This window comes from Diachasma alloeum, unplaced genomic scaffold (genome assembly GCF_001412515.2).
Source record: "Diachasma alloeum isolate Michigan unplaced genomic scaffold, Dall2.0 Dall_scaffold_00370, whole genome shotgun sequence".
Classification (NCBI taxonomy): domain Eukaryota; kingdom Metazoa; phylum Arthropoda; class Insecta; order Hymenoptera; family Braconidae; genus Diachasma; species Diachasma alloeum.
In genome coordinates, this window is record NW_021680509.1 from 398,124 (window position 1) to 425,781 (window position 27,658).

General features: G+C 36.5%; 1 protein-coding gene across 2 annotated transcripts in view; it reads right to left on the minus strand.

The window, feature by feature from the left end:
- Positions 1-22,782, minus strand: part of LOC107041635 — a 62,405-nt gene extending 39,623 nt beyond the window's left edge. The window contains exons 1-3 of one of the 2 annotated variants that reach the window (XM_015262264.2): positions 21,305-22,782; positions 18,584-18,747; positions 17,090-17,133 (exon numbers count right to left, since the gene is read on the minus strand). In XM_015262264.2, coding sequence (XP_015117750.1) covers positions 17,090-17,133; positions 18,584-18,747; positions 21,305-22,700 — 1,604 coding nt within the window. In that variant the 5' untranslated portion in view covers positions 22,701-22,782. Of the gene's footprint in view, positions 1-16,435; positions 16,693-17,089; positions 17,134-18,583; positions 18,748-21,304 lie in introns of those variants that run through there. The other variant, XM_015262265.1, reaches the window with a different exon arrangement.
- Positions 22,783-27,658: the final 4,876 nt, after the last annotated feature.

Sequence of the window (27,658 nt, forward strand, 5' to 3'; positions counted from 1 at the left end):
AGAGAGAGAGAGAGAGAGAGAGCGATGCGTTCCGCTACTCTCAATACGGGGAAAAAGTTTCATTGATTTTCATTGCACAGAATCCAAGAAAACTTGTTTTTGGTGAACGTCTTTTTGTGGTCGGTTCCGTTACCCTTTAAAAAGAATTGGGAGGATAGAGAAGAAACGTCGTTGGGTGCCCCATCATCTTACCTCAGAAAACAAAAGTCGACGCTGTGAAATTGCAATGTGCCTACTGACCAGATTTAAACAAAAAGACTTTTTACATAAAATTGTAACTGGGGATGAAAAGTGGATATTTTACGACAATCCTAAGAGGCGAAAGTCGTAGGTTTATTTGGGGGAGCCGTCAATAAGCACTGCAAAACCGAACATTCACGGGAAAAAATTGTTGTTGTGTATTTGGTGGGATTTCAAAGGTGTAATCTATTATGAGATACTCGAACAGGGGGAAACCGTTACTGCTAAGCGTTATCAGGACCAACTGGTGAAATTGAGTGATGCTATTGAGGAAGAGACCTTTTACAGGTAGTGGTACGAGGCAAGTGATTTTGCTGCAGGACAACGCGCGGCCACACACGGCAAAAGAAATCCTGAAAGTTATCTCTACGTTGGGCTGGGAAATTTCCCTACATGCGGCGTATTCTCCAGACCTTGCGCCTTCTATCACCTTTTTCGGGCGCTACAACATCACCTGGTGGATACCCAGTTTCGATCTCCTGAAGAAGTCCGGCAGAGCAATAATGACTTCATCCAGTCAAAACCACCATTTTTCTTCCGAGCCGGAATCCGACAATTGCCCGATAGATCGGAGAAATGCGTGCAAAGTGACGGTGATTATTTTCGAGATTAGATCTGTATTCATTTTTTCATAAATAAATGTCAGAATTGTCGAAAAAAGACCGAGAATTAATTTATACACCTAATATTATTTCACCAAATCAAATTTGCTTGGTGGCAAATTGTTATTCGTGATAGTATCTATCACAAGTAATTTTTATGGTGAAATCGTTATTTATGATTCCCTCCACTATAATAAAAAGTAGTTTGGAATCTATTCAAAGGCTTAGTATCAATGAAATTGGTATAAATTCAAAGGGAAGGAAGAGTAATAACACAGAGTGACGGTCGCATGTAGTCTGTCACATGTCTTGGGTCGCATGTCTTCTGTCGAACTGTTTGTTTCTAATTCTTGACAACATTGAGGTGCAGTCATAGGTGAAACGAAAGACAATAGGCATCTCCATCGCGCTTTTACCGTGATATATCATCGAACAACGTCCATGCTACACCGAGCAGAAATAACGTGGCGGTGCGCTTCTCTTACATAATCAGAGCGATGTAACTTCTCGGTAGTTCTTTACGCTCTTTGTTCATCCCTTTTTTACTTGAAAGCGGATAACACTTTGAACTGTATCTTATCCTTGATCAACAAATGATTTTCACAAATCATCTTGCTTTACGAGTGTTTAGAGGTAGAGAACATTATGCATACAATATGCACAAATCAAGACAGGGTAGCAATTATGAACATGGTGCACACGGAGGTTCTGGTCTGTGATTGTTCGGTTTTTTTGTTATGTGTCATACGGCTTGGAGAGAAACTGAGAAACTGAAACTTCACGGTCAATGATCCTTTCAGAAAAGTAACATTAAATGCGATTTCGTAGGAAAAATTGATAAAATTTCGGATTTTAGTAAGCATGCAATGCAATTCCGATTTTTGAGCAGCAGAAAGATGAGAATTTCCCAGCTTACGTGAATTTTCAATCAAAACATAAATATTCAGTACCAAATAACGCTGAATTTTCTATTAAAAATTCAAGAGTATATTTACCTGAATTTTTCTGAGTTTTACCAATTTTCATGCAATAATTGAACTGAAATTTACAGTTTTTTTTTATTTTTCCATAAAATTTGGATTCTTTTTACGAAACTCTTTCAAATTTCAGTGAAGCTAAAATGTGAGAGATATTTCTAAGAAGTGTTCTAAAGATTTCAGCTCAAAATGTTAAACCATACAATTGACGCGCAAAATTTTCCGCTTGTTCCACTTGAATCAACTCGATATCAACTTGAGAAGTTTTTGGGTGAAATAATCCACTTTTATGCTCATAGCAAACCCAGAATCCCGATTGATTCTTGAAACATATTGAAAATTGCCTAGAATCACGTCGACGTCAACTTGAATCATAATACTTTTCTTTTATCTAGAAGCTAAATTTCAGTGTAATGGGTAATATGTGAGGTATAGAGCAACATTGACCTTTCCAAACCTCCCATGCGTCCCAAACTAGCAAATGTAAATTTTAAGGAATTTCTTTCATTACATTCTGAAAAATGGGTTTTAGTGAATTGAACGTTATTCTACACTAGCTGTACTATCGCAGGCATTGCTTGGGCAAAATAAAAACAAATTTCATGCGGGATTTTTTTTCGAATATGTTCTGAAGAAAGAAATGAGAATTTACTACAGAACACCAGGAAATTTCCTAAAAAAAATTGTCAATTTTCTTCGATTTCCCAAGAAACGCTTAAATTTCCTTGAATTGTCCATAAAATCTAAACCTTTATAGCATTTTTGAAAGAAACTGCAATTTTCCGTTTTTATTTTTCAAAATTACATTATAGCTCAAGTTATAACAGAGACCTTAAACTAATAAAGCGTGAAAATGCTATTGAAATCCATTCTGCCACTTTTGTATGAATTGCGAAAAAACGGGCAACAGATGTATTATTGAAGTGTTTAGCATTTACATGTTAATCCCATGCCAATGGGATAACAAAAAATAATTCCGTCTGGATGCAAAAAATAATTGGACATTTTGGTGCAGACTTGACGTCATCTGTGTAGTCTGCCACCATTCCAAATTTCTTCTGCTTTAATAAAACGTTCTTTTTGAATGAATATTAGTCGAATTACCCCGCGAAAATTCGCGAGGTAGAAGCGGATAATCACTTGACTGGTTATTTGGTCGCATATCCTCACTGCCAAAGTCAAGAATGGCGACATTTATGTAGTTCATACCTATGCTGCAATAGTTCTAATTTTCTTCACAGAATTTTTGTTTAAAAAAAAACCCGGAGTAAATTCAACATTGAACTGATTGCCCGAAGCGAAACACAGGTAAACCAGCGACAGAACAACGGTACTCAACAAAGACATAGTCACTTGGCCTCTCGCGTCTTCGTCCGCAGTCGCATATCTACTTAAACATGAGAAAAATCTCCTTGTATCTCCATACGCAATATTTTTTGATATAATAAGAAGGATGTTATCACAACATATTTGTTGCAATAATCTCGTGTATAACTTTTTTTTCGGTTAAATTGTGACAAAAAAAAATTAGTGTTTTTTTAGATTCTATGAATGTTTTAATATTTTTTCAATAACACTGTAGAAGAGCACGTTAATCGACAAGTTAGCCCGTGAACAACTTTTGAAACCACGCCAGATAACTTGGAAGTTGCTGAGGGAATCGTACCGTTATACAACATGCTGCGTACATCGTCAGACTCCCGTTGTTGTTCTGAGGTTCCCGACTACCTTGCGTCAAAACTCGAGACCTGGCGACGCCTACTTACGTGGTAAAACCGCAATTCTCATGCAATTTTATTCTTAAACGAATAAAACTACCTTATTCTTCGGTCGGACAATCATTCTTTTCTATGTGTCTATCTTTTATACTCGTCCAAGAGAAATAAAACAGAATAATCCGTTAATTATATTTTTTGTCTGCCAGAAGGTATGTCAGCCTTTCCTGACCTACAAATATTTCCAAAAAAAATCCTTCCTTTACACCGAATAACGCAAATACACACGAACACAATATCAATTTCATGAATTTACTATATAAAACGCTTGAAATAAGCCATAAAATACAAAAAGTTGAGCCTCACGATAACAAGTTACATTCACACATTGATTCATTGCGAAATTCCTTGAGGTTGCTCAAGATCTCGCCTCATGTGTCCGGTAAGGTTTCTCTTTGTTCCGCTTGTTGGTTATCCCCGAGGCCCGAATGTCCAGTTCACGGCTCGTCCTCCTGCCTTTTATATTATCTTTTCTTTTCTTTCCTTTTTTCATCGCATTGTCGACTGAATCTACCGACCCGTGATTCCGACGGCAGGATAATTACACCACGTAATTTCACTTAATTGCGCGATTGCACTCCAATAAGATTCGATAGATTACAGTTCCATATATTATTTTCACCATTATGTGCCAATGAAAGAACGAAATTCCATGGAAATGAATGCTATTACTTTAAAATATTCAAAAACTATTCACTCTTGGTGGTGTATGAGCAAGAGAACCTTGCAAAAGATTTGGATAATCCAGTGTCATTGATTAATCAAATTGTCCAATTTATACACAGAGTAAAAAAGTTTCAGTTTTTAGGCACCTATCCTTTTTTTAGCACCCCGTGGTTTTACACGCAGCAGAAAATCAACGAAAAATTGTAAAGAACATGCAGCAAAATTTACTAAACTGTGAATGGTAAAACATTGATTGAAAATGCGGGAAAAATCTACTCTTTTTTTGTTACTCCATTCTAAGAAGCCGCTCGCGACCGTCGTGACAAGAAAATCCTTCGTCACTAGGGCGAAAAAAACTTTCTGGCCAATGGAAATGCAGAACTCGCCTTCGACTTGTCCTGCAACTTCATATTCGCTAGAAAAATGTTGTTCGTCCTAGTAACGAAATATAGTATTATTTTATTTTCCCATGTATACCCTCTCGGGTTTTTATATTTTATTCCCTGCCCCTTACAATAGTAATAGCAAAGATAAAAGAGACAAAAATTGGGTTAGTACAGCTAGATTCCCCTCCCCTGCCATACTCACATACCCCACTGTTCCGCGTGAAGAATCCAGCCCCAAGGCTCCAAGGTTCACTGGTGCGTTGAAGAAGTCCAGAGGAAGATGTCCCACAATGAGTTGCCCCAGGTTGACCTATTTCCGTCAATTCTCCAACATCTCAAGAAAGGAGAAGGAAGATGGAGGAGCGTCCATAACCAACTCTGCAGCAGAAACGAACCCCAGCCCCATCTCCAGAGACCAGGTAGCTGCTACAGTGTAGACAGGGAATGCAACGGCCGTTGCCCCTCCAGATAACCGTTCCATACGAAGGAACTACATCCACAATTTCGTGACATACTCGTCAGCTTGGTTGAACCCGTTTCTAAATTTCAAATTTTTCAGCTAGACCCTTCGCTTTTTCGATCCTCATATACAGGGTAATCCTTTCCCCAAGCAGTCTTGACGAACCCGAATCTTTTTCTCCTCTCTCACCATGCAGATCCTTCTAGAGTACAGTAACAGCCTCACCATTTCTATGAGGCCCATCCCTTGATTCCTAGTAATTGACCTCTAATTCACGTCCATCCAAGATACTCGCCGCCTGTTTATTCGTCCTCATTCCCCTATCATCAAAGTTCGTTGGCGTCACCTAACATCGACGCCCGCCCTTTGCAAAACAGTTTAAAAACCTCCAAATTTCACAATTTCACCCCCAATTCATCACTCTCTTTAAAGTTTTCCTCTTGACGAACCCCGCCAATTACTTTTTCTCCAACTTTTCCAAAAAATCCATGATTTATTCCCAGGGTGGGTAAGTATAATACCACCGGTAATTTATCAAGTTTTCTACATGTAGAAAATAAATCATTTACTGAAAAGGTGACCGCATATGTCATCATCGTGCGTAATTGAAAATAATCCGTCGTGTGCAAGTTTTGCAAGAGTCATGCCCCGTAAGAGCCAATCGATGAGAGCCAATCGTTGCAAGTGGTAAGCAGGACAATCACAAGGATCTAACGATTATGAGGGTCCACTGGGAGACGCACAAGCAGGATAATAACAACCGTTTAACTATCATGAGGGTAAACCAAAGGAGCGGAAAGGAAAATCGTCAAGGCTCTAACAAGCAACATGATCCTCACGAGATACGACCCTTACGATTTATCAACCTTGCAACGTTGGCCCCTTGTGAGGTATGACCGCTGCGACATTTGACTTTCGCGAGGTCTGACCCTGCCGATATTTGACCCTCGTAAGGCATCTTTGTGAAGAATGACCCTCGGGACGTTTGACGCTTGCAACATATGACTCTCGTAACATTCGACCCTTGCAAGGCATAACCCTCTTTACGTTTGACCCTCACGACTGATAACCCTCGTGAAATTCAGTCCGTTTCTGTGCTGATAGTCGGCTTAATGGATTTTCTACCCGTTATTTTCCTTTTTTACCATTTAGAAGTAAATTACCAATATTCTACTCCATGCCCTAGAAAACCCCGATTTTCCGTAAACAACCCAACCCTATTTATCCCCCAAAAACTGAAGACGCGATCCAGCTGGTGTGGGCGCCACCCCTCGCATCCGAAGTATACTATGTTCTTATTTTTTACGAAGCGCTTACCAATTTTACTTTTCGTTTAGTAACAATAACTTAACAAAGTGGAAAATCTCGTTTGCTTCACATTAGTTCCTTGATTTCAACTAAAAAATCACTAATTACCTAAGATATCGTACATTAATTTCTGAGGTGATTTTCTACTCCGTGCAGAATTCATGATAAATTGATTTTGACACTCATTTCCAGTGATCTGATCCCGAAAATCGAGGAACAAAATTCACTGATTCTAATTGTTGCCTAAGCTTTAAAAATGGGGAGGAGATCCCTAAAAACTGTTTGTTTTTCTCTAGGTATTCCTTGGATATTCTGGCATGTCTCTATCATTAGGAATGCCTATCCATGTCCGAAAATCGATTTTTTTTACACTGATCAGGGGAGCACTTGAATCCAACATTTCTGATAAGTAAGAAAGAATAGTTGCGGTAGCTAGAACGATATTAAATAATTTTTTTTCCTATACACGGGCTCTTATGGGATTGTTTTTAATTCGTCACCTAATGAAAAATATGAAAAATGAAGATGCCAAGGAAAAACTTGAGGTTTCCTGGCCGATAATGCAGATATTTAATCCGTCAGTAGGCGCGCTATGAGCATTTCCCTCAACCAACGCTAGTCAATATATAAGACGTTTCTGGATTGCGAGTGAGATACTAAAAAGTGCGCGCCTACTGCCGGGTTAAAGCTTTAATCTCCGCAATAACGCCCACATTCCATGCATATTGTCTATTTTATCTCTAAATAATAAAGTTGGGTTAGTGGATTGAAATTTTGATTAAAATTTCTATCAACATAAAGAAGATAACTCTGTCAATCAGTTGAAAAAAAATACAAAATTTTTGAGTGTTTGCGATTTTGGATAAACATCTTCAACAGGTAAAAATCATAACAATATGCAAGTTTATGCAATTGATGATTTTCTACACTATGATACGAAAGAGTATCCGCTGATTGTAGGAAACTAATGGGACATAGAACCATGGCTATACCTCTCGAACCCTCGCAGGGTCTCTCGTGACTTCCGAGAATCAGACCAAAGGGCTTCTCAAGAGACAGGTTTCAACATGTCCTGACTTGCCTCTTTGAGGCCATGTCGAGACGTATTCGTACGAAGGCACGTTGCACTAATAGTACCAGCAGGTCTAGAACAATGATACCCTCAATTTTCTATCGTATGCCGATCTCGGACTGAACGAAAATTGAAAATCAGCTGTTCCCCCTTGAAAAAACATCTCCTTGTTTGAAGTTGACTTCATAATGCCGGTAGGCGGCAAAAATAGACTATAAAAAAATAGCCCACACACCCAAAACATGCTAAAATCCACCCAACTTATGGTAAATCAACAAATTACCTACATGAAATAGAGAAGAAATAAGTGTTATCGAAAGTATTAGAGGGGTGGGGATAGTGATTAGATGGGATAACAATTTTGGGGTAAAAAGTTTTAAATCCATTGGGTGTTATTTTGTGAATATCATCTTCGGCAAGAATAAGAACATTACAAACTTAAAAATTTCCCTTGGCCTATTTTTTCCGGCATTCCATAATGCGCGGTTTTTCATCTCTCTGTTTGAGAAAAGAAAGGTTTTTTTCCGTATTGACCTGCTCTTATCCTCGTCCAAGGATTGGTGTTGGCTCTTCCACGAACACGTAAAAGTGAAAATCACTACGGAAAAATATTGTTCACGACCAGTGCCATGGGGTTTTTTTCCTCGCGTGGTTGGCCAGTTCTGGCCTTCGGCTCGGACGCCAACTCCACAAGAGTAAAGAACCCCATGGAACTCGCTCTGACATATACTGTTCTCTATTTTTCGTATTGTGAGATATCCAAATCTTGGTAGTGAATGTTCCTCACCTGGGTAAAGTACACGCCATTAAAGATTTACAGAGAAAAAAACGCTTTGATTTTCAGGAACATATCACTGATTCCCCGGAATCTATTATATTATCCCCAATTATTAGGGACTCGTAATTGTGAAATTCAACGAATGGAAAATTCCAAAATTCAGTGATTTTGTCACCAATTTATAGTGACATTATCACTAATTTCTAGTGACATCCTCACTAATATTTGGGGACTTCGTCATTGATATGCAGAAAAAGGTCACCAATTTTCAGGGACCCATCCCTAATTTTTAGGAATCTATCATTAAATTTCAGTGATAGAAATCATTGATGATCAGGGTTATTGTAGTTAGTGCCCAGCATCCCTAAATATTGGTGATGGATTTAAAAATGAGTGACATGGTACCAAAACACCAGTAACATGCTCCTGAAAATCATTTTTTTTTCTGTGAATTGGTCATAGTTAAATTTGTAATAGTGGGAGAATCCAGGCAAGGCGGTCATCTTGCAGCGAATAGTTGAGGAAGTGCGGATGCTGTTGAGTCGGCCAAACCGTGGTCTGGTGTCGATATGCCAAACCATGGCGATCTACGCAGAGCTAGATATCGGTAAACAGCAATGGTTATTCGTTGAATACTAATTAGTAAGTCGTAGCCGATTGTTGGCTAAATTTTAGATGCAAAGGTTGGTAAGAATCAAACAAAAGAGACGAATAAGATTCCATACTGGTTAAACGATTATGAGGGTCCAACAGAAAACACAAACGCAGCGATTCTAAGAGTTAAATGATCATGACAGTCACATAAATCATATGAAAAAAATGATGCGGAAAACAATAGAAATTTATCGATTCGTAATACGGACCATTTTGGAGAAGAAATAATGATCTAATTGGAATGCTGACTATACATATAGTGTAGCTACAATTATAGATACAATTTCATAATTTTTCATTCATTCATTTAGTGATATTTAAACCGGGTTTGATTTGGTAAGAAAAGGACCGCAAACATCGGGGTTAATCTGCCGTACAATTTTTTTCCTTTCCATCAAGAAAAACTACTTTTATTGCGTCACGTGAAAGAACAATCGAATGTCAATTATAAACAGTGTTAAATGTAACTGCTCCATTTTTTCCGACTAGTTGTTCTACAATTCTGTGTTGTGCAATAGTGTTTCTACAATTCTGTTTTTTTGTGAAGAAACCTTAATATCGATAATGTGTGATGAGTCCTCGCACTCAATTTCTATCAATCGATAGAAGTGACTGGCGTAGCTAGCATACTAGGTAATTTCCGGTTTCTTAAGAGCTCGCCTTCTCTCACTTTCCACGGAAACCGTAATAGTTCTGTATATAGAGCATCTTTTCCTCAAGTCGTTCATCAGGGCCATCGGATATCAGTTTTTACGACCAGGGCCTTATACGGATTGTTCCAAAACTCCCGATGGAAATTACAGAGGATGGGAGAATAAAAATCTGAATCGAAAGTTCCTCTTGCACTCAGGCATTAGATAATGAGTTATTAATTGAGGGGGACGTTGGTGAGATTTGAAAGTTTTCGGTACAGTTAGAGATCCACCGCGCGACTATTGATATATGATGAAATATGTTAAAAAAGTAGGAAAAATCATGACCCCAATCGATTTTGCCTCATACATGAACGAAAAACGATAATTTCCATGATTTTGATCTTTGAAATATTCCATGCACCATTTTTTATCCGATTGACATAATTTTTTTTTTATGTTCGTTACACTGATAGAATGATTCATTTATTCCAAACGAAATTCGTTAACTATTAACGAATGGTAGAGTTGAATATGACCAAATGAATATTCGTTAATAGTTAACGAATGGTTCACTTGAATGGCGAAAGTCAAGTCAAACAAGGCTCCTCAAATATACATTCGTTAACTATTAACGAATGAACATTTGGTGGGACCGAATGGACCCTAACCTCCAACCAAAATCCATTCGTTAACAATAACTAATCCAATAATAATTCAATAATAATTCTATCAGTGTAGATTCTAAAGAACAAAGTTAAGTATCAGTTTTACGATCCGTCAAATATTAGATCATGAAAAACAATTAAAACAAGCAGAGGTTCGAGCATATCCGAGGGAAGGCATGTGGTCGTCATTAGTCTCTTTCTTTTTTTTTCTATTTCTACCAATTCCATTGGTAAGAAGCTTCCGAATGGATCCGCAGCAATTCCCTATTCTTGTGACAAGCATACAACCGGAACCACATGCTACAGGGTATTTACAAGAAAATATTCAACCTTTTAATGAAATCGATTTATACAAAAGGTTAAATATTTCTGAAACTGGCTTGGCCAATTGCGCCTATCTAAAATATCAACCTTCAGTATTGTAAGAGCTATAATCATACCAAATTTCAACTTCCTATTTTCCTTTTTGCTCAAGTTGCATGCGTACAACATTTTTCATGAAAAAAACGGAAAAACGGCAATACCCACAAACTTTGTACTAGAGGGTATATATATTTTGATTGATCTGGATATAGGCCATCGAGATGGGTGTTTGGAAAAAGGAAAATTGAAATCGGTTTTTGAAATATTCAGGAGCCACTCCACGTGAAATCCGAAATCGAAAAAAATATTTGTTTCCAATTCAGTTTGCGATTTTTTCTCGAAGATAACTATATAAAACAAACTTATCCATAAATTTTCAAATCGATTAAAAATTTTTTCACTGAGTTATGAATTTTTGAACATTTGGACTTTTTCCTAGTACATTTTCATCTAAAACTTGTCTGAGTAAGTTGGGAACAGAAACAAAGGGTAATGAGTTCTTTGCAATGGTTCTGTTCAAAAAATACTTTTCCTTTTCCACTTTTTTATTTTTCTTTCAATCCACAGATGGAATGATTTGGTGGGAGAAACATGGGGATAAAATGGATAGCAATTACCACAAGAGTGGTGTGAATGATAATTTAATTGAATTAACGGTGTATAACGTTAATTTATTTAAATAACTGAATTTGATTGGTTTTATTCGAAAGAAAAAAAATGTGAGTGCATCCGTCATTTCTGTATCGAAAAATGGCTTTTGAATTTTAAAACCTCCTTGTATTCTCCATCGCAAAGCCCAGTCCAAAACAAAAAAAGTTAGCGCAACCGGGGCTCTCTAACTCAATCATCGGCGGAGATATTGAGGATTGGTTTTCTTTTCTTTCTGAAACTTTTTCTTTCAATTCTAATTACGAGCCGCTATTGACAACAAGAGAAATACTCATACATATATAGATTTTCAAAGAAATTTTCTGTATTCTTCGAAAAAAAAAACGGCGGTTTCTATATATCTACGTATTTTGGGATATAAAACTAAAAAAAGAAATTTCAATCTTCCGTTTGAGGTCATTCTCCACTTTTTCTCTCAATCAGTTTTTCCTTCTTTTGTTGGCAAATTGGGGAACTTTTCAAATTTTTCTGTTTTTATTTTTGGTGTTGTGACAAGCCTAGGCGTGCAATGCTGAAGTGAAGAAAATTTCATCCTCCCAGAAAATCAACTATTCTGTAAAATATCTCAGGTATTTATCATTTTTATAATTAATCTTTCCAATATCATCTTTCTAATTTGTTATGATATTCAGTGGATCAAATTTTTCAATGTAATGCTAAGCATATAAGAATGGTAATGACAGTCAACTTTCCTGGATTCTAACACGATAAAAATTCCCATAATTCAGAGAACTAAACGTCAAACGTAGAAGCGGATAAATCAATAAGAAGGGTTTAACAAGAAAGACGATTAGAGTCATCGAAAGAGTCAACGGCTTTGATAGAGAAAAAAGAAATAGACTAATAACGCAAAAAGTAACGGCCACATGCCTTCTGTCGGATAGACTCGTACCCCTGCTTGTATAAATCTATTTCATTAAAGGATTGAATATTTTTCTGTAAATATCCTATAGCATGTGGTTACGGTTGTATACCTGTCACAATGATAGAGAATTCTCGGGAACGAAAAGTCAAATGGGCTATGATTGGGCCAGTATGGGCATCCGAGCTGCCGAGCCTTGGGTGCTGATCCTCAATCGGCCTTGGCGCCCCAGGTGGAAATTAGACAGGCTGACGATAGGAAGAAGCTTGTACGAGCCTTGGTTTGGCGAGGCTCAGTGACACAAGCCTGGAGCAAACTTGAACTTGGCGTTCACTTCAGCTTGAAATGAGGGTGATAGATGGGGCTTTTGGGGAGCCTTAATTCAGGCTTGGAGTATTGAGGCTGAATATGGAAAGGCTCACTCAAGGCTCAACCAAGGTTACCTTGCAATCAATTGTTATTTTCTTCGTCAATAATTTCATATTTATCAACGAAGAAAAGTCTCTATCCAGTCAATAGGCATCACCGTGACCTCCCGTCAAACCAACGGAGCTAGGTCTGGACAAGGCTTGCGGCAGCCCTTGGCGAGAGAGGCTTCCCAAATTTCGTTAAAAAATGAATTAATTAGTTTTTGATTCGTTGATATTGTTGGAATACAAAAATAACAGTTGTTAGTGGTTGAAACGGAAAAACAAATACAATAGACGCCCAGTACATCTTATACCAAAATGAAATTCTATATTTCAACAATTGTTCGAATAACCTGATCTAATTTTTAGTCCTATGTAGGGCACCTGTACATACTTTATATAAACTGTATACAACATTTAAAGCAATAAAGTTATTCAAATTCAAATTCAAAAGTCCGAATGGCCAAGTGGATAAGGTACCGGACTAGAGATCAGAAACACTAAGGATCGAATTTCGGCGGGTGCAAATTTTTTTTTCATTCCTTTTGATAATGGCCGTTATAGGATAATCAGTAATCGTTAAATAACACTAATAAATATAAATAATGAGATAATATTTTGAAAAACAATGATGTTTGGTATTTCGAGGCTCGAATGAACCCTTCTTCCCAGGCCTCGTTCAAGTCTCGTCACCCAGCCTGAGAACGTGGTTATCATTTCAGGGCTCAATGAGGTTTGATCTAAGCTTGGATGCCAGCCCTCATCCAGCATTTATAAGCCTTGGTTCAAGTCTTGACCAGCCCTGTTTCTTTCGTCAATTCCTACCTGGGCCAGATTCGGCTAGCTATTGGTTTGATAACGTTGGGCCGGTATTGGTTTCCACGCATCGGCTGATGATCGACACCCTTGATCCACCCAATACTCATTTTTAATAGTTGAAAAAATTAATTAATACACTATTTTTTTATGATTTCATTTACATTCGTCGACTAATACTTCCTCAAGAAGCCGATAACCGCTGATAATGACGAGTGAAAAGTTAGCTCCGTCGGGATCTGACTCTAGAACCTTCAAGGTTACTAATCCTTGACTTTACCCACTCGGCCACTGTAGAGTTGTTATATGAATAAAATATGGTATTTTTCTCTGATTCTTTGATTCTCTTTAATTATAAAACTCAATATAGATATAGTAAATAGTCTATTTATTTATGATCAGTAAATAATAAGATCACAGCATTAAGATCTCGAGTTTGAACCTTACATACCTTATGATCGTTTAACCCTTATTTTCACAAAATTGACCATCGGGAAGATGGCGGTGAACGTGTTCACATAGGGACATGGTCGCCAAACTTCGTATTTTTACATTTCGGACCATTCTACATCATTTCCAATCAAAATTTGGACATGTGAAAATTGGACGGTTGCAAAGTTTCCATTCGGAAGCGAAATTATCGATTATTTCGATAAATGTGAGGGGAAACTGGAAATTTTGCGAAACTTGCTTTTTCAAATTTTTATCTTCATTTTCTCGATAATTTCGTGATATGTCCTACGAATAAGGCAGATTCACACTGATTGCACTGTTCACATGTATACGAATCAATTAGTAATGGAAATGTCCACGTGCGATAAATGAGAAAACCGAACAAAAAGATTAAATTTTGCAATCATCAATGAATTAATTGAAAAATCATATTGAATAATTCAGACATACCTTCTTGATATGTCGATGAGGACAGAGCCCTTATCGGATATATATTCCAAAAACACATTTTAATGTCTACCTAGCTAGAGTTTTTTCCCTACAAATAACAAGGTACTGGTCAAACTGCTCGTTAACGGGAACCAAAGATATTCTTTCAAATAAGCTGTGAACAAAGGAAAGGGTATCGAGGAAATAGGTAGAAAAAAAGTGTATCTGAACAATTTCCCTTTTCTTTCTTTGCACGCATCTCCGATAAAGAAAGGTTACTGCTATCGTGACAAATCTCAAAGATAAATGTCACTATAAAATTACCAACGGTTCATTGAGCTTATCGATAAGTGGTTGCTAGAATAACACGGTAGTGAACGACGCAGATCATATCCAGAGTATTTAAATATGATAATGATGCCCTTTTTTCCTTCCTCAATGCACAGTCTTCATTGAGACCTTTGACAAAGGTCAGACCGTATGGCCTAATGACCATGAACCTTTCACTTGGCCTTGTTATGATGTGACATTACCTGGAAAATCCTCTTTATTCCCACCACGTTTTCATCTCCCCTCTCCATCTTTTTTTTTATCGCGTGGAATCAATCTCTAGAATCTTTGTCTTGAAAACATAGTTTCATTCGACCTAATTAAGAATAAATTCTGGGAAAGTCTTCTATTGTTTAGAAATATTGTGATTTATTTTTTGCAATTCACTCAGCGTAATATTATGTGTAACGCGGGCAAAAGAGCGAATTTATTAGAATTTGGCCAAACTCGTCAGAATTTTAGGAATTCGGTCCCTTTCTTCATCATTCACACTACACATTATGTGGTCTTGCTCATTTCCTTGCAAAATTCCGAATATACCCTCGGATTCGTATTGCAATGGGAAATAAGTTTCATATAGAAGTTGATTGAAATATACTAGAACCTACTGCATGAAATATCACGCACGAATAATTCTAATGCATCAGAGCATCTGCGAAGGAACACGGCTGTTCAGATATTTTCAGAAGCTCGAAGTGAATTTTTTCACGCATAGATCCTTTGGAGAAAAATAAGAGAATACTTTGAATTATCCCAATGGGAGGGGAAAAGTAGTTGAGCTGTGATCTTTCTAAATATAAAGTGAACGGATGAGAAGTTACAGGGATACAGCCCTACTGTATGTGTCGCGCAACACTTGTCGGACACAATTTCTCGCGTCGAATCTTTTTGAAACGAGAGAAACGAAAATTGAAATGATATTTAATTTTTTTCATATCATGCATAATTTCAAACAATTATTAAAAAATTAATGTATAGAACAATGGTTCGATTTGAACCTCAATGGGACTAGTTAAATCATTATCTTCGATTTAGTTAATGATCATTTGTCACAAAGAAATCGTCTGTCTCAAAGAAATCTTGTTTGAACAACAAAAAAATGCAAGTTAAAAATTACTAAGATAGAAATTGTTCCATGCAAATATACGGAAGTTTTAAACATGAATAATTGCTCTGCTCCCAACAACGATAGTACCTTTTCGCAATGAAAATATCTCTCATGAAGTGAAGTCAATCAAGAAATATTTGATTCTTGAGTCATAGAATTAATTTCTTATCTTCAAGTATTCGACAGTCGAAACGAAAAACTACTCTCTCTTGTTTGGCATAAAGTGCACATTTTTTGGGAGGAAAACGAATGATAGTATAGAATGCCAAATAGATAGTGCTAAAAAGATTTATTGTTTGCAATAACTAAATCTATTTCTATGGACCAATTTTTTAAATCTCAGGACACTTTTCAAATGCACAGCATGACATTATTTATTCTTGGTAATATCTAACTTGTCATTTTTACCCCCGACGGCCAATCAGAGGGAGGGGTATATGCTTTTGACGGTCCATAACACGACTCTTCGATATCTGTGTTTGGACAAAACTACATGAAAAACGATTCGAAAAAATGAGTATTTGTATCAGGAATAAAGAGAACATTCTGGGGAACTCAACTACGCAGCTCGATTTTTGATTAAGTACTTCGTTTTCCTACAAAATGCATTTTAAAAAATGATTTGGGGACGGTGAAAATATTAAACCGAAATTCCCTAGCGAGCAAACAAAAAATCCGTTGGTAAAATTGGTTATCTGGTTCAACACGACGTGTTTGAGAACATGTTTCATTTCTCTCAGTGTAAAATTTCTATTTAATAGGGAAAAATTGGCTTACAGCAGAAACAGGCGTTATCCGCAGCTTACCAATCCACGCTGCTATTATTTTGTTTAAAAACTGTCCTCTTCACTTAGAATTCCCTCCAATCACAGGAGGAAATTATTTTCGAAGCCAAACTTCTGTCTATTGAGGCGATAGCATCAACACTATGTATCGGGAGTGATTATTCAATAATAATCTCAAGACGGATAAGAATCGGATAATTGTGAGAACACAGCAGTTACTCCAAAGAGAACCCGTTGACAACTGACGGCTTTTCAGAGACTACACCAGCACGTCAATGAATGCCGCCCCACACGCTATATTTGCCGCGAGAAGCGAAAGAGAAGTTGGACGCGCACGCAACTTTTACCCCCCTGCAACTCCCCTTGTTTCTCACACCATCATAATACACGTGGTATTGGTGAACGGTGGGTGAACTTGTATGGGATGTGTATGCGGAAGAGATGAGCATTCTCACCCTCCTCAGTTATATATTTATAAGTTATAATTTGCATGGTTATTAACGTCATCATCTTTATGACGTGGAATGAAACAGTGACGTCTTTAATTACTTTTACGTCATACCGATCGTTTGTGAATAAAACTGAGAGTAGATAATCCACATCCGTTCCATAAATAGATACGATGGGATCTAAATATTTTACTTACCCTTCAACTTCATTTCTCTTTTTCCGTCGTGATTGATGGATTCCCTAATGAAAAATGATAACATTATCAATCTTTTTATTCCAAAAAGCATAACGGCATAATTAACAGTGGTACAACTAGTGCAAGCGAAAGACTGTTATGTCAGAGTTCTGAATTTATTTTATTGTGAATGTTTAAATTATCTTAATTCACTTGAATCGTTATTCTCTTTCGTGTAATACTCGAAATATTCGTCTTAGGGGATGGTAGGGTAAAACGGACACTTTTGACTTCTTTTTGAATATTCATGACGTGTTGAATTGTTCATGAAATGGAATAATTTTATTTTTCAATTGAAAAACAATTATTCCTCTTTGTGATTAGCTTAGACTGAGCTCAATTGATAAATCTGTTTCTGAGTTACGAATATTTTTAAAAAGGTCAAAAGTGTCCATTTTACCCTACCCTCCCCTATTATTCCTGTCACTTGCATTGATGCACTGTTAAAAAAAATCGCATTTTCACAGTTTAGGGGGAGGGGGGGGGGGCAGAATAAAATTTCTAATTTCCCAGAAAATTCCATTAAATTACAAACTTTCGAATAACTTACTTTCATTTTTAATAAAAACAAGAATATTCATTACCAAATTACGTTCAATTTTCAATTACTTGAAAATTTAAGAATTTATCTGAATTGTCTTAATTCCTATCAACTTGGATTTTGTATTTTGAAATAATTGATCTCGAATTTGCAGTCTTCATTGATTTTTTCATCAAGTAAAGAATTGTCGAGAGCAAACACGTATGAAAAAATCGTATAGAAATTGTCTATACGGATTGCGTATAGAAATTCTATAGGATTTCTGTATATGATATTCGGATATGTTTATACGAATATTTTTTATAAGGGAGGTTGCGGTAAAATGGACACTTTTGACTTTTAAAAAATGTTAATGACAGGTTGAAATGGTGATGAAATTTGATAATTTTTTTTTCAATGCAAAGAACTTCTTGCTCTTTGTGATGAGCCTAAACTGAGCTCCATTGATAAATTTGTTTCTGAGTTATGAGTAATTAAAAAAAGTCTAAGGTGTCCATTTTACCCCACCCTTCCCTACGAATTATTTCTATACATAAATTTTCGTTTTCGTACGAAAGATGTCTAAACGCTGCAGAGAAGAACATAGAGAAATGTCGCAACTCCATACGAAATGTTTCTACACATGTGGCAGTGGGTCGTATAGGATCAAACCTACAGAAATCGTATAGAAATAATTTGTGTAAAAAATATCCGTATAGAAATATCCGAATATCATATACGAAAATCCTATAGAAATTCTATACGCAATCCGTATAGAAAATTTCTATACGATTTTTTCATACGTGAAATTCTCTAAAATGTCAGTGTAACTGCCATTGGATAAAAGTTTCCAAGAAGTATTGGAAATTTCAGTTTAATGTATTTCAACAGCAAAACTGAAATTGTTTTTTCACTATTGTTGTTTTTTTATGTACCTTTTTGGTATATGCGACATCAGCTGGCTGATAATTTCTATTTATGGATGCAGCAAGGTTATAGTGTTCTTTGTAGAGCAGATACTGGTCTTTTAACCATTGACGAATGTCAGTTAGCCTCGATCGAAGGAAAGCAATATCAGGATCATGGTCTTGGTGCCCTCCTGATGTTATTGAGTAAAAATATAATTTAATTCTCTAATTAGTTGATATTGCTGTGACCCGATCGGTATAGCACAAGTTATTGAAAGCTATACAATTGATGAACAATTTTTTATTGAGCCTCTTGATTTAACTCTTCATCATGGATGTCTTCAATTCTACTGCAATTAATTATTCGTGTCTGTGAGTTTTTTGCTTGACTAACCATTTGGTGTCTTCTCCTAGAACTAAGTTCTGACTTGAGAATATTTATTAACATCGAAAACAAAAATTTTAACCCATTGCTCACTAACATGAGATTACATCGGGTTGAATTTTTTTAATACCACTTAATTCAGCATATGTTTTCATATTGCCCCCTACTGTTATTGTCATCTGTGATGCCACGAGACGAGACGAGATGAGAAGGTGCAGTTTCTCCTGTCGTCTCGTCATGTCTCTCGTCTCGTTCGTCTCGTCTCGTTTCTATAGCGTCTCGAAGCATCACTAATTATCATCTACAGTGTTCTACACTAAAAAGAGATCGAGACAGTCTGGAGATGAAAATTTTGTATTGCGAAAATAGATTTAGTTGTTGCAACAATTGTTATTTTCTGTGTAAGCAAGAAATCTCATTTCTAGCTCGACCTATTCGTAATTCTATACTACCATACATTTTTTTCTCCCAAAAGATGTTCGCTTTATGTGAAACAAGTGAGAGTGGTTTGTCGTTTTATCCATCCAATAATCGAGGATGAGAAATAAATTCTTGAATACTTTACGAGAGTTGTTTTCGTCCTGAAAAGGTATCCTTTCGCGTAAATGCTCCTTCTTGATCTACACTAAGAGAAAAACGAATAAGTTCTCAAACAAGTCTTGTTTGGGTCAATAAAATCGTTAGTTGAAAATTACCAAAAAAGTAGTTGTTTGGTTGGAATTTGAAAGTCTGAAACATGAATAAATGTTCTGCTTTCAACAACAACGGAGGATTTAGCTCAACAGGCGGATGAGTCATACAAGACGGAAGGAAGTCATAGAAGGTCATGGAGGGAAGTTCATCAAGAAATATTTTGTCCCTAAGTTACAAAATTGCTGTTATATCATTATTATTATTTCATTTAAGAATTTATTTTTTGTCTGTGATTATTGAATAGTCGAAACGACAAACTACTATCTCGCTCATTTCATGTAAAACGAACATTTACCGGGAGCAAAATATGTATGGGAGCATCGAATAACGAAGAAGTAGTGCTAGAATTGACATTTCTTGCTTGCACAGAGAATAACATTTTTTTGAAAAGACTAAATCTATTTTTGCCATAAAAATATTCAATTTCGGCGGACGCTTCGCGTGTTTGGCACAAAAAAACTTTTTTTTGATCATTTTTAACAAACGATTTTTTTTGCACGAGTAAGACTTATTTGAGAACTCTACTGTTTTTCTCTCAGTGTAGAGTCAGATGCATCGTCGGAGAGAGCAGACCGATTATTTATGTTTCAAACTGCGGTATGTTTAAATAAAACAATTTATATCTTGGCAATTATGAGCTTGCGATGTTTTTTATTCGACCAAGACTTGATTGAAAACATGTTTTTTTTCCTTTCAGCATAAATCAATTATCAAATCGGAAATAAATCGTATGGTAATCCCACAATAACCCGTGTATGAGGAAAAAATTGGAGCCATTGGACGACTCTTGGTATATGAAGGGATATATTAAAAAGTGAGAAAAATTTAGGACCCGTCCCGTTTGGCCTCATGCCTCCATCAAAACGTAATTTTTCACGTTTTTAGCTTAAAAATGCTCCTTGCACCACCATAGTATTCACCCGATTTTAACTTTTTTTTTCAAAATGTGCGTTATACTCTAACGCACAAACCCAAGTATCTGTTTTACTTTATATGTATTGTGTGTGTTTTTTATTTTTTGATTTTTTTATTTCTTCTTAGCAAATCCTAAAATTTTCTAACCGCCCATATTTTTTTGTCACAAGATTCCGATTACGTGTGATTACAACGCGCAATAACAACAAACAACGAATTTTATAATTTACTAAGAAACGGAAAAAAATGAAAAACTAAGAAACTTATTTTCTCATGATCTAATACATATAAAGTAAAACGGATATTTGAGTTTGTTCGTTGAAGTAACGAAAATTTTGAAGAAAAAGTTAAAATCGGATGAAATCTGTAATGCAAGGAGTATTTTTAAGACGTTTTTGACGGATGTACGGAGCAAAGAGGGTTGGGTCCAAACTTTTTCTTGCTTTTTAATATATCCTTTTATATACCGAAAGTCGTCCAGTGGCTATTAAGGCCGAGTGAAGACTTAAATTTCACCGCGGTCTCCCCTTAATCATCATAACAATTAATTTCATACTGTCATCTATCAGCCCAAAAACGTGAAAAAAATTTTCTCGAATATAACAAATTTTGACCTTTGGAAACCGAATAAACATTCTTAATCAGTAACTTGTAGATGCACATCCGTCTTGAACATTCGTTTTTCATCTATTTCGTCTAATTCTTCAATTCTTATTGTTAAACCGATCGGGTCACATTAACAAACACACTATTACCTAACCGAATGAATTCTGGAATTTTAGGGAATTGTAACGGCTTGATAACTCGTAGAAACGAATTATCTGGGAATTCTAGACGATCAGAGAAAAGTCGGAGGTGGCTATTTTCTTCATCTAGTCGTCTCACATATTGTTTGATTGACGATGAAATCTGTCTGCGTTCTCTTCGAATTTTATGGTTTTTCAGTTTATTTTGTCCTTTCTCTTCTACAGTGGTTTGCCTATGGAGTCCCACTACAGATTCATTCATTTTCTTCGCTACTGCTAAGCCAGCCTCATCAATAGAGCTAATTAATTTCTCAAGCTCGGTCGATAGCTTGCAGGTATTACTTTCGCTTAACTCGTCTGTAACATGGATTTTTTTATCCTCACACCTAGCTTCAAATTCTCCATGAGCAATGACGTTTGCACTCTGCATCAAACCTACGTCTCGTTGGGAATTAAAACCTATATTTTGTAACGGTATATCAACATTCAATGACTGTACCCCTATACCACTTTTAATTTTAATAATTTCATTAGCTTCTCTCAACTTATTCTCTTTACTATTCGTTTCACTATTTTGAGAGGATAATTTTCCTTCACGATCATTTACAATAGTCATCGAATTATTTGCAATGGTTTCTACCACTTGCGAATCGTCTTGATAAATTTCTACGTCTGGAGTCAAGTAGTCGGATGTTTCTGATGCAATAGTTTCTTCTTCTGATTCGTTTTCTTCACACGCCGATGCATTGCTTTCGAAAGGATCTTGAGAGTAACTCCCAATCGCTTCTTCATCATGGGACTCAACAGATTCACAAGACGTTAACTTTTCTGCTTTTGATTCAAGGATTTCAATTCGATTTGATGAACTATCATTTAGGCCTCCAACTGCATTGGAATAGTTATCCAAAAATTCACTAAAATTTAATATCTTCTCCTTCGATAAACTCCTTTCAAGTTCAACTGATTGGCCTCCGTTTCCTTCTTTAAATAGTTGAGAATGCTCATCATATGTTTCATTAGAACCTTGTAAAATTTCACTTATAGATTGTTCTGGTATTTCTTCCTCGGAATTTGGATTGTCTTTTTCTTTCAACACTATTACACTACTACCTTCTAGTTCTTTCGAGTATGAGTGATAGACGTCGGCTGATTCCAATAAGCTATTAACCACTCGAATTGGGGACAGTAATTTTCGCTCGTTATCCGACGGGTAATTATTCAAGTATTCGACATAAGTTTCTGGCATTTGTATATTGAGCCTAGGACGCAATATTTCACGTGATTTCTCATCAGAACCATCACTTGAAGTCTCACGAACAATTTTATTATGATCGCTTAATCTAGATTTGTACTTTTTATCGATTTCTTTCAGTCGTTGAAGGGCAGTTGTTGCTTTCGAAGACATTTCATTTAATCAACGATTTTAATTTAATTTATACAATATAATTTTTTTATCATATTCCTAGTGACTAGTTTGGGCAATTAGAGTTGCTATGCCAACGGTGTTTTCTTTATACTGAGCAGAGATTATAAGGGAGATTGCCAGCGCTTATGGAGAAGCTTCAGCCGCAAAATTTCATAGCGGTGGCGCATGAACTAAATTAGAGTACGTACCTGTGAATAAGGTAGGGCACGAGTACGAGAGTATCGATAACGGCGTAGAGTGGGGAGAGGTAGAGTGGGGATAGAAATCGCGTCAGGGGAGGAATCTGTGGGCTGGGAATGTGTGAGATGGAAGTTACAAATGATGGGCGTTGAAAGAAACGATAGTTTTCTAGCGGCGAGTGGCCCCGCAATATTTTTGCTCAATTAAAAATTCCATTTCTCCTCTCCTAATTAAGATGGAGAGATGAAACTAGCGGCATTCGATTGAGGATTAAAAACTCAATCTTTTTCTTCTTCTTTCTTATATATTCATTGGGTATTCGGCCGTTATCCCTCTACGGGACGTTTCAGGATTTAGGAATTAGATTTGTTGGTAGGGTAGATATACTGCGTTACCATGGGCCGTCTTACTCTTTTAATTGTACCCCATTCGGGCTAGGACTGCAAGGGAAACCATGGAAAACCTCAGTCGTACAGCCGGCCGATTGTGCAGAGCCCTAATGTGCCCTTCTGTCACACTGACTAGAGGGGCACATTATAGGCCACTAGCGCCGCCGCGGCCGCAAGCGGCCGCGACGTTGATGCCCATTTATTATGCCTTTGCTTTTTTTGTTTCTTTCGAAAATTAATGATTTATCGTCGTTTTAGTCTATTGAGTGTTAAAGTTAATGAAAACAATGCGTCTCGGTTCATTGCTTGTTCAATTTAAATATTATAATAAGTGATCCACTAATTCTGAGTTTCCGTCCTCATTGAATGAAATTTTAATTACTATTGTAATCAAAATTATATTCAGAGTGCAAAACAACAATTATCAAATTTCTTACAGGCCATAATTTTTTTGTCTTCGCCTCCCTCTTCATTTCCGTTTGCAACTTGACAAAAGTATTCAATTATTTTTCTAGAAAAATTATGGGGTCAATTCTGATCTTCTTTCGCTAATTCGAAGTGTTTTCGCTTCATTCATGATTTTTTCACAATTTTATTCGACGATGTCATAAACTTCAAACTTTCATCATCTAATCATCTAAAATTTTTTCAAATTTTCTATAATCTTTCGAAATTTATATGAATTTTTTTCAAGAAACTTGAAAATTTTTGTGGAATTGTGGAGAAAATCTGAAGAATTACCAAATTATTTCCTCCTTTCGCATTTCAATGAATCAGAGTGCAGTATTCGGGCTTTCATGACTGCTTCAAATCAGTTTTATTTGCAAAATGCCGCCCTTTCCTATCAATTGTTTTCCCATTATTTATTCAACAATCCTCGAATATTTGAGAGATATTGTAAATGTTTTGTAATTTTCAAAAACTCCATAGATTGTCTCTAAGTTCTTCAGAAAACCTCATAATTGTCTTGAATTTTTGGAAAACTCCCGAATTATCTTACATTTGGGAAAAAAATTGACAGTTCTGATTTTTTTGGAAACCTGCAACCTTCCTCGAAGTTTCTATAATTCATTCCCTATTCACCCCCTTAGAGATGGATTTTGTAACGAAGCTGAAACACGTATTTATCAATTTCTAACAATCTCTTGATGAGTGCTCACATAAAAGATAAAACCGACTCTGAAATTTTCATATTATCAGTTTCAATAGTTTCGACTTTTGATTACTATCTTAGTCAAGCTGAAGGGCTCTCTTACCATATTTATAACACAATTCCCGTCGGACTCAGAATTCCTTTCTTCCATTCATTGTTCATAATCATTGTCATTGCAAAAAGCAGTGCGACTGATGAAAATGATGTGCCTCAATTTATTAACTATGAAATATTTATATTGCAATGAATAATCTGCGCATATGCTAATTCCTCTGCTCACTGAATAAGATTTCCATCATAATTACAATCCAATTTCTACTCGAACATAATTCGAAGAGTAAATTGCCGAAATTCAATGTTTGGTGATACTCTGGTAAAAGTGCTTGCCAACACCGTGATACAATTTTTCAATCAGTTCACTTGGTAATTCAATTAATCTATTGTTCATATCATCAACATAATTCCCCATTTAGAATATTGTCACCTCATGTTTTCAGCACCAAATTTTGGAAATTAAAACGTAAAATGACAATTTGACTTCTGCTCGATTCTTTTTTGTGAATCTGAAATTCATGTTAATGTGTCAGATATTATGAAAATATCATCATTCCTGTTCTCTACTGTTATGGAATATTGAGCCACAGCTGTTCATTCATAACTGAATTTCTTTTATTCCTATATTATTATTATTCTTTGTTCAACGTGAAAAAATCTATCATCATTTGCACTGTAGTGCATTCAGATTCTTCTGCACTTCATGTAAAAAATATCATAATAAACTCATAATTCTAGTTATTGATTCTAATCAACTTTGGAGAAAACCTTAGTAAGCGCAACATTAAGAAAGTTGAATCATTCTATTGCCCCCGACCTAAATGATTAGAACAATTATAGTTGGTTTATCAATCGAAAATACAGAGTAAGAAATTGGGTGCAGAATATTCACGTTTTCAATGAAAATTCAAGCAACTTTTTATTTTCATACTGTTAAGAAATGTTGAATTCCATTAAATTTTCAGTCAATTTTTAAATTTCATGACTTTCCTCTCTCAATTTAACTTAAATGTCTTGCTCCTAAAAATTACCACTGAACTATCCATGAATTTCAATTTTTTTCAACAGTATAATTGCTAGGAAAAAATGAAGTCGACTTTCTGAAATACACTAATGAAATGATTGGAAAATCACAATTTTCGAAGACCACAATCATTTTTTATATAAATAATCCAATAGCAATCAATGTTTCACTCAAAGAATAATTTTTTTCGTGTAACGGGACCTGAAAAACCCCATCCTCGCCTTCGACTCGGAAGGCAATCGTGCACGTGGAGGACGGTGATCTGTTTTCCAAGGCTCGGGCATGTAATGTACTATTCCTGAATTATAACGAATTCTTCCGTTTTCAGAATTTCACCAAAAATTAGGTCCATGGCAAAAAAATCAATATTATTTTATTTTGTCATATAAGTATTGATTTCATTAAACAAACCATCGAATAACCAAAATCGAATGAAAAATTTAAAATTGAATATTTTTAGATTTTCTATTTTTTTTTTCAATTCATTCTCGACATTCAAGTTCATTAATCATCTATAATTTAATCTTGTCAGCTCGTAACTTTTATCACCAAAAAATCATTTCCCATTCCACTAATTATAAACAAATGCGTGTATTATAGAAAATATGCACTGATGTATTTAATGTATACACGGTGTTCGTTTCTTATTCGAGGTTAGAAATCCGATTTGTAATTCTAGCGTACTTTCGTAAATAGCACTGTCGCGGCCGAATTGCTCATTCTCATGAAAGTTCTCATGAGAATGCGTCTTTCACCCGCCGCAATGACTCTGAAGATAACAACATGTGGCAATTTATTCGATACGACACTCTATTTCTGTTTCATAAGTTCATGATCGAACACGTCCGTTCGACTTCGACTTTCGGTGAATCGATTCGACATTCTTCAATTCGAGTTTTCATTCGGCAGCCATTATGCTTTCCTTTATATATAAGGACCACACCGTGCCTACCTTCCGAAATTTTTGGGCGAGGGTGTTCCTAAGCGGTCACCCATCCAAGTACTAACCACGCTAAACGCAACTGCACTCGGATGTCCGCCGGAGCAACACCTAACTCACCCAACCATTACGGTCGGTTGGTAAAAACTCAATCAACTGACACCAGTTCCATGCCTTCATCTTCCAATGGGGGAGTGGAAAACTCGCGTTGAAGGTCACGATGGCGCTGAAGAAAATGATACGGTTGTCAAGTGCCGAGGGGCCCCGCAATATTTGCGCCAAATTAAAAATTCATTTCTCCTCTCCTAATTCAGATGGTGAGATGGAACGGATGCCACTCGATTGAGAATTGAATTCTCAATGAACGGACACGCGTTTCATTTCTTAATCTCAATTAGGAGCGGAGGAATGAATTTTCAAAAACGCGGAGTAACCCCGAACGGTTCTCCGGCATCGAGTGAGGCCGGAGGGGCTCTACCGATTTGAAAATTCATTTCTCCCCCCCTAATTGAGATGAAGGAATGAAATCAACGCCTATCGATCAAGAATTATATTCTCAATAAATATCAGCGCATTCATTCCTTAATCTCAGTTAGGAGCGGAGGAATGAATTTTCGAACCGCGGAGTAACCCCGAACGGTTCTCTGGCGTCGAGTGAGGCCGGAGGGGTCCCACCGATTTGAAAATTCATTTCTCCCCCCCTAATTGAGATGAAGGAATGAAATCCTATCGATGGAGAATTATATTCTCCATAAATGCCAGCGGTTTCATTCCTTAATCTCAATTAGGAGCGGAGGAATGAATTTTCGAACCGCGGAGTAACCCCGAACGGTACTCCGGCGTCGAGTGAGGCCGGAGGGTCTTCACTGATTTGAAAATTCATTCCTCCCCCCCTAATTGAGAGGAAGAAATGCAACCAATGCCTATCGATCGAGAATTATATTCTCAATAAATGACAGCGATTTTATTCCTCGATCTCAATTAGGGGGGGGGGGGAGAAATGAATTTTCAGATCAGTGGAGCCCCTCCGGCCTCACTCGATGCCGGAGAATCGTTCGGGATTACTCCGCGCTTTTAAAAATTCATTCCTCCACACCTAATTGAGATTAAGGAATGAAACCGCTGGCATTTATTGCGAATATAATTCTCGATCGACAGGCATTGATTTCATTCCATCATCTCAATTAGGGGGGGGGG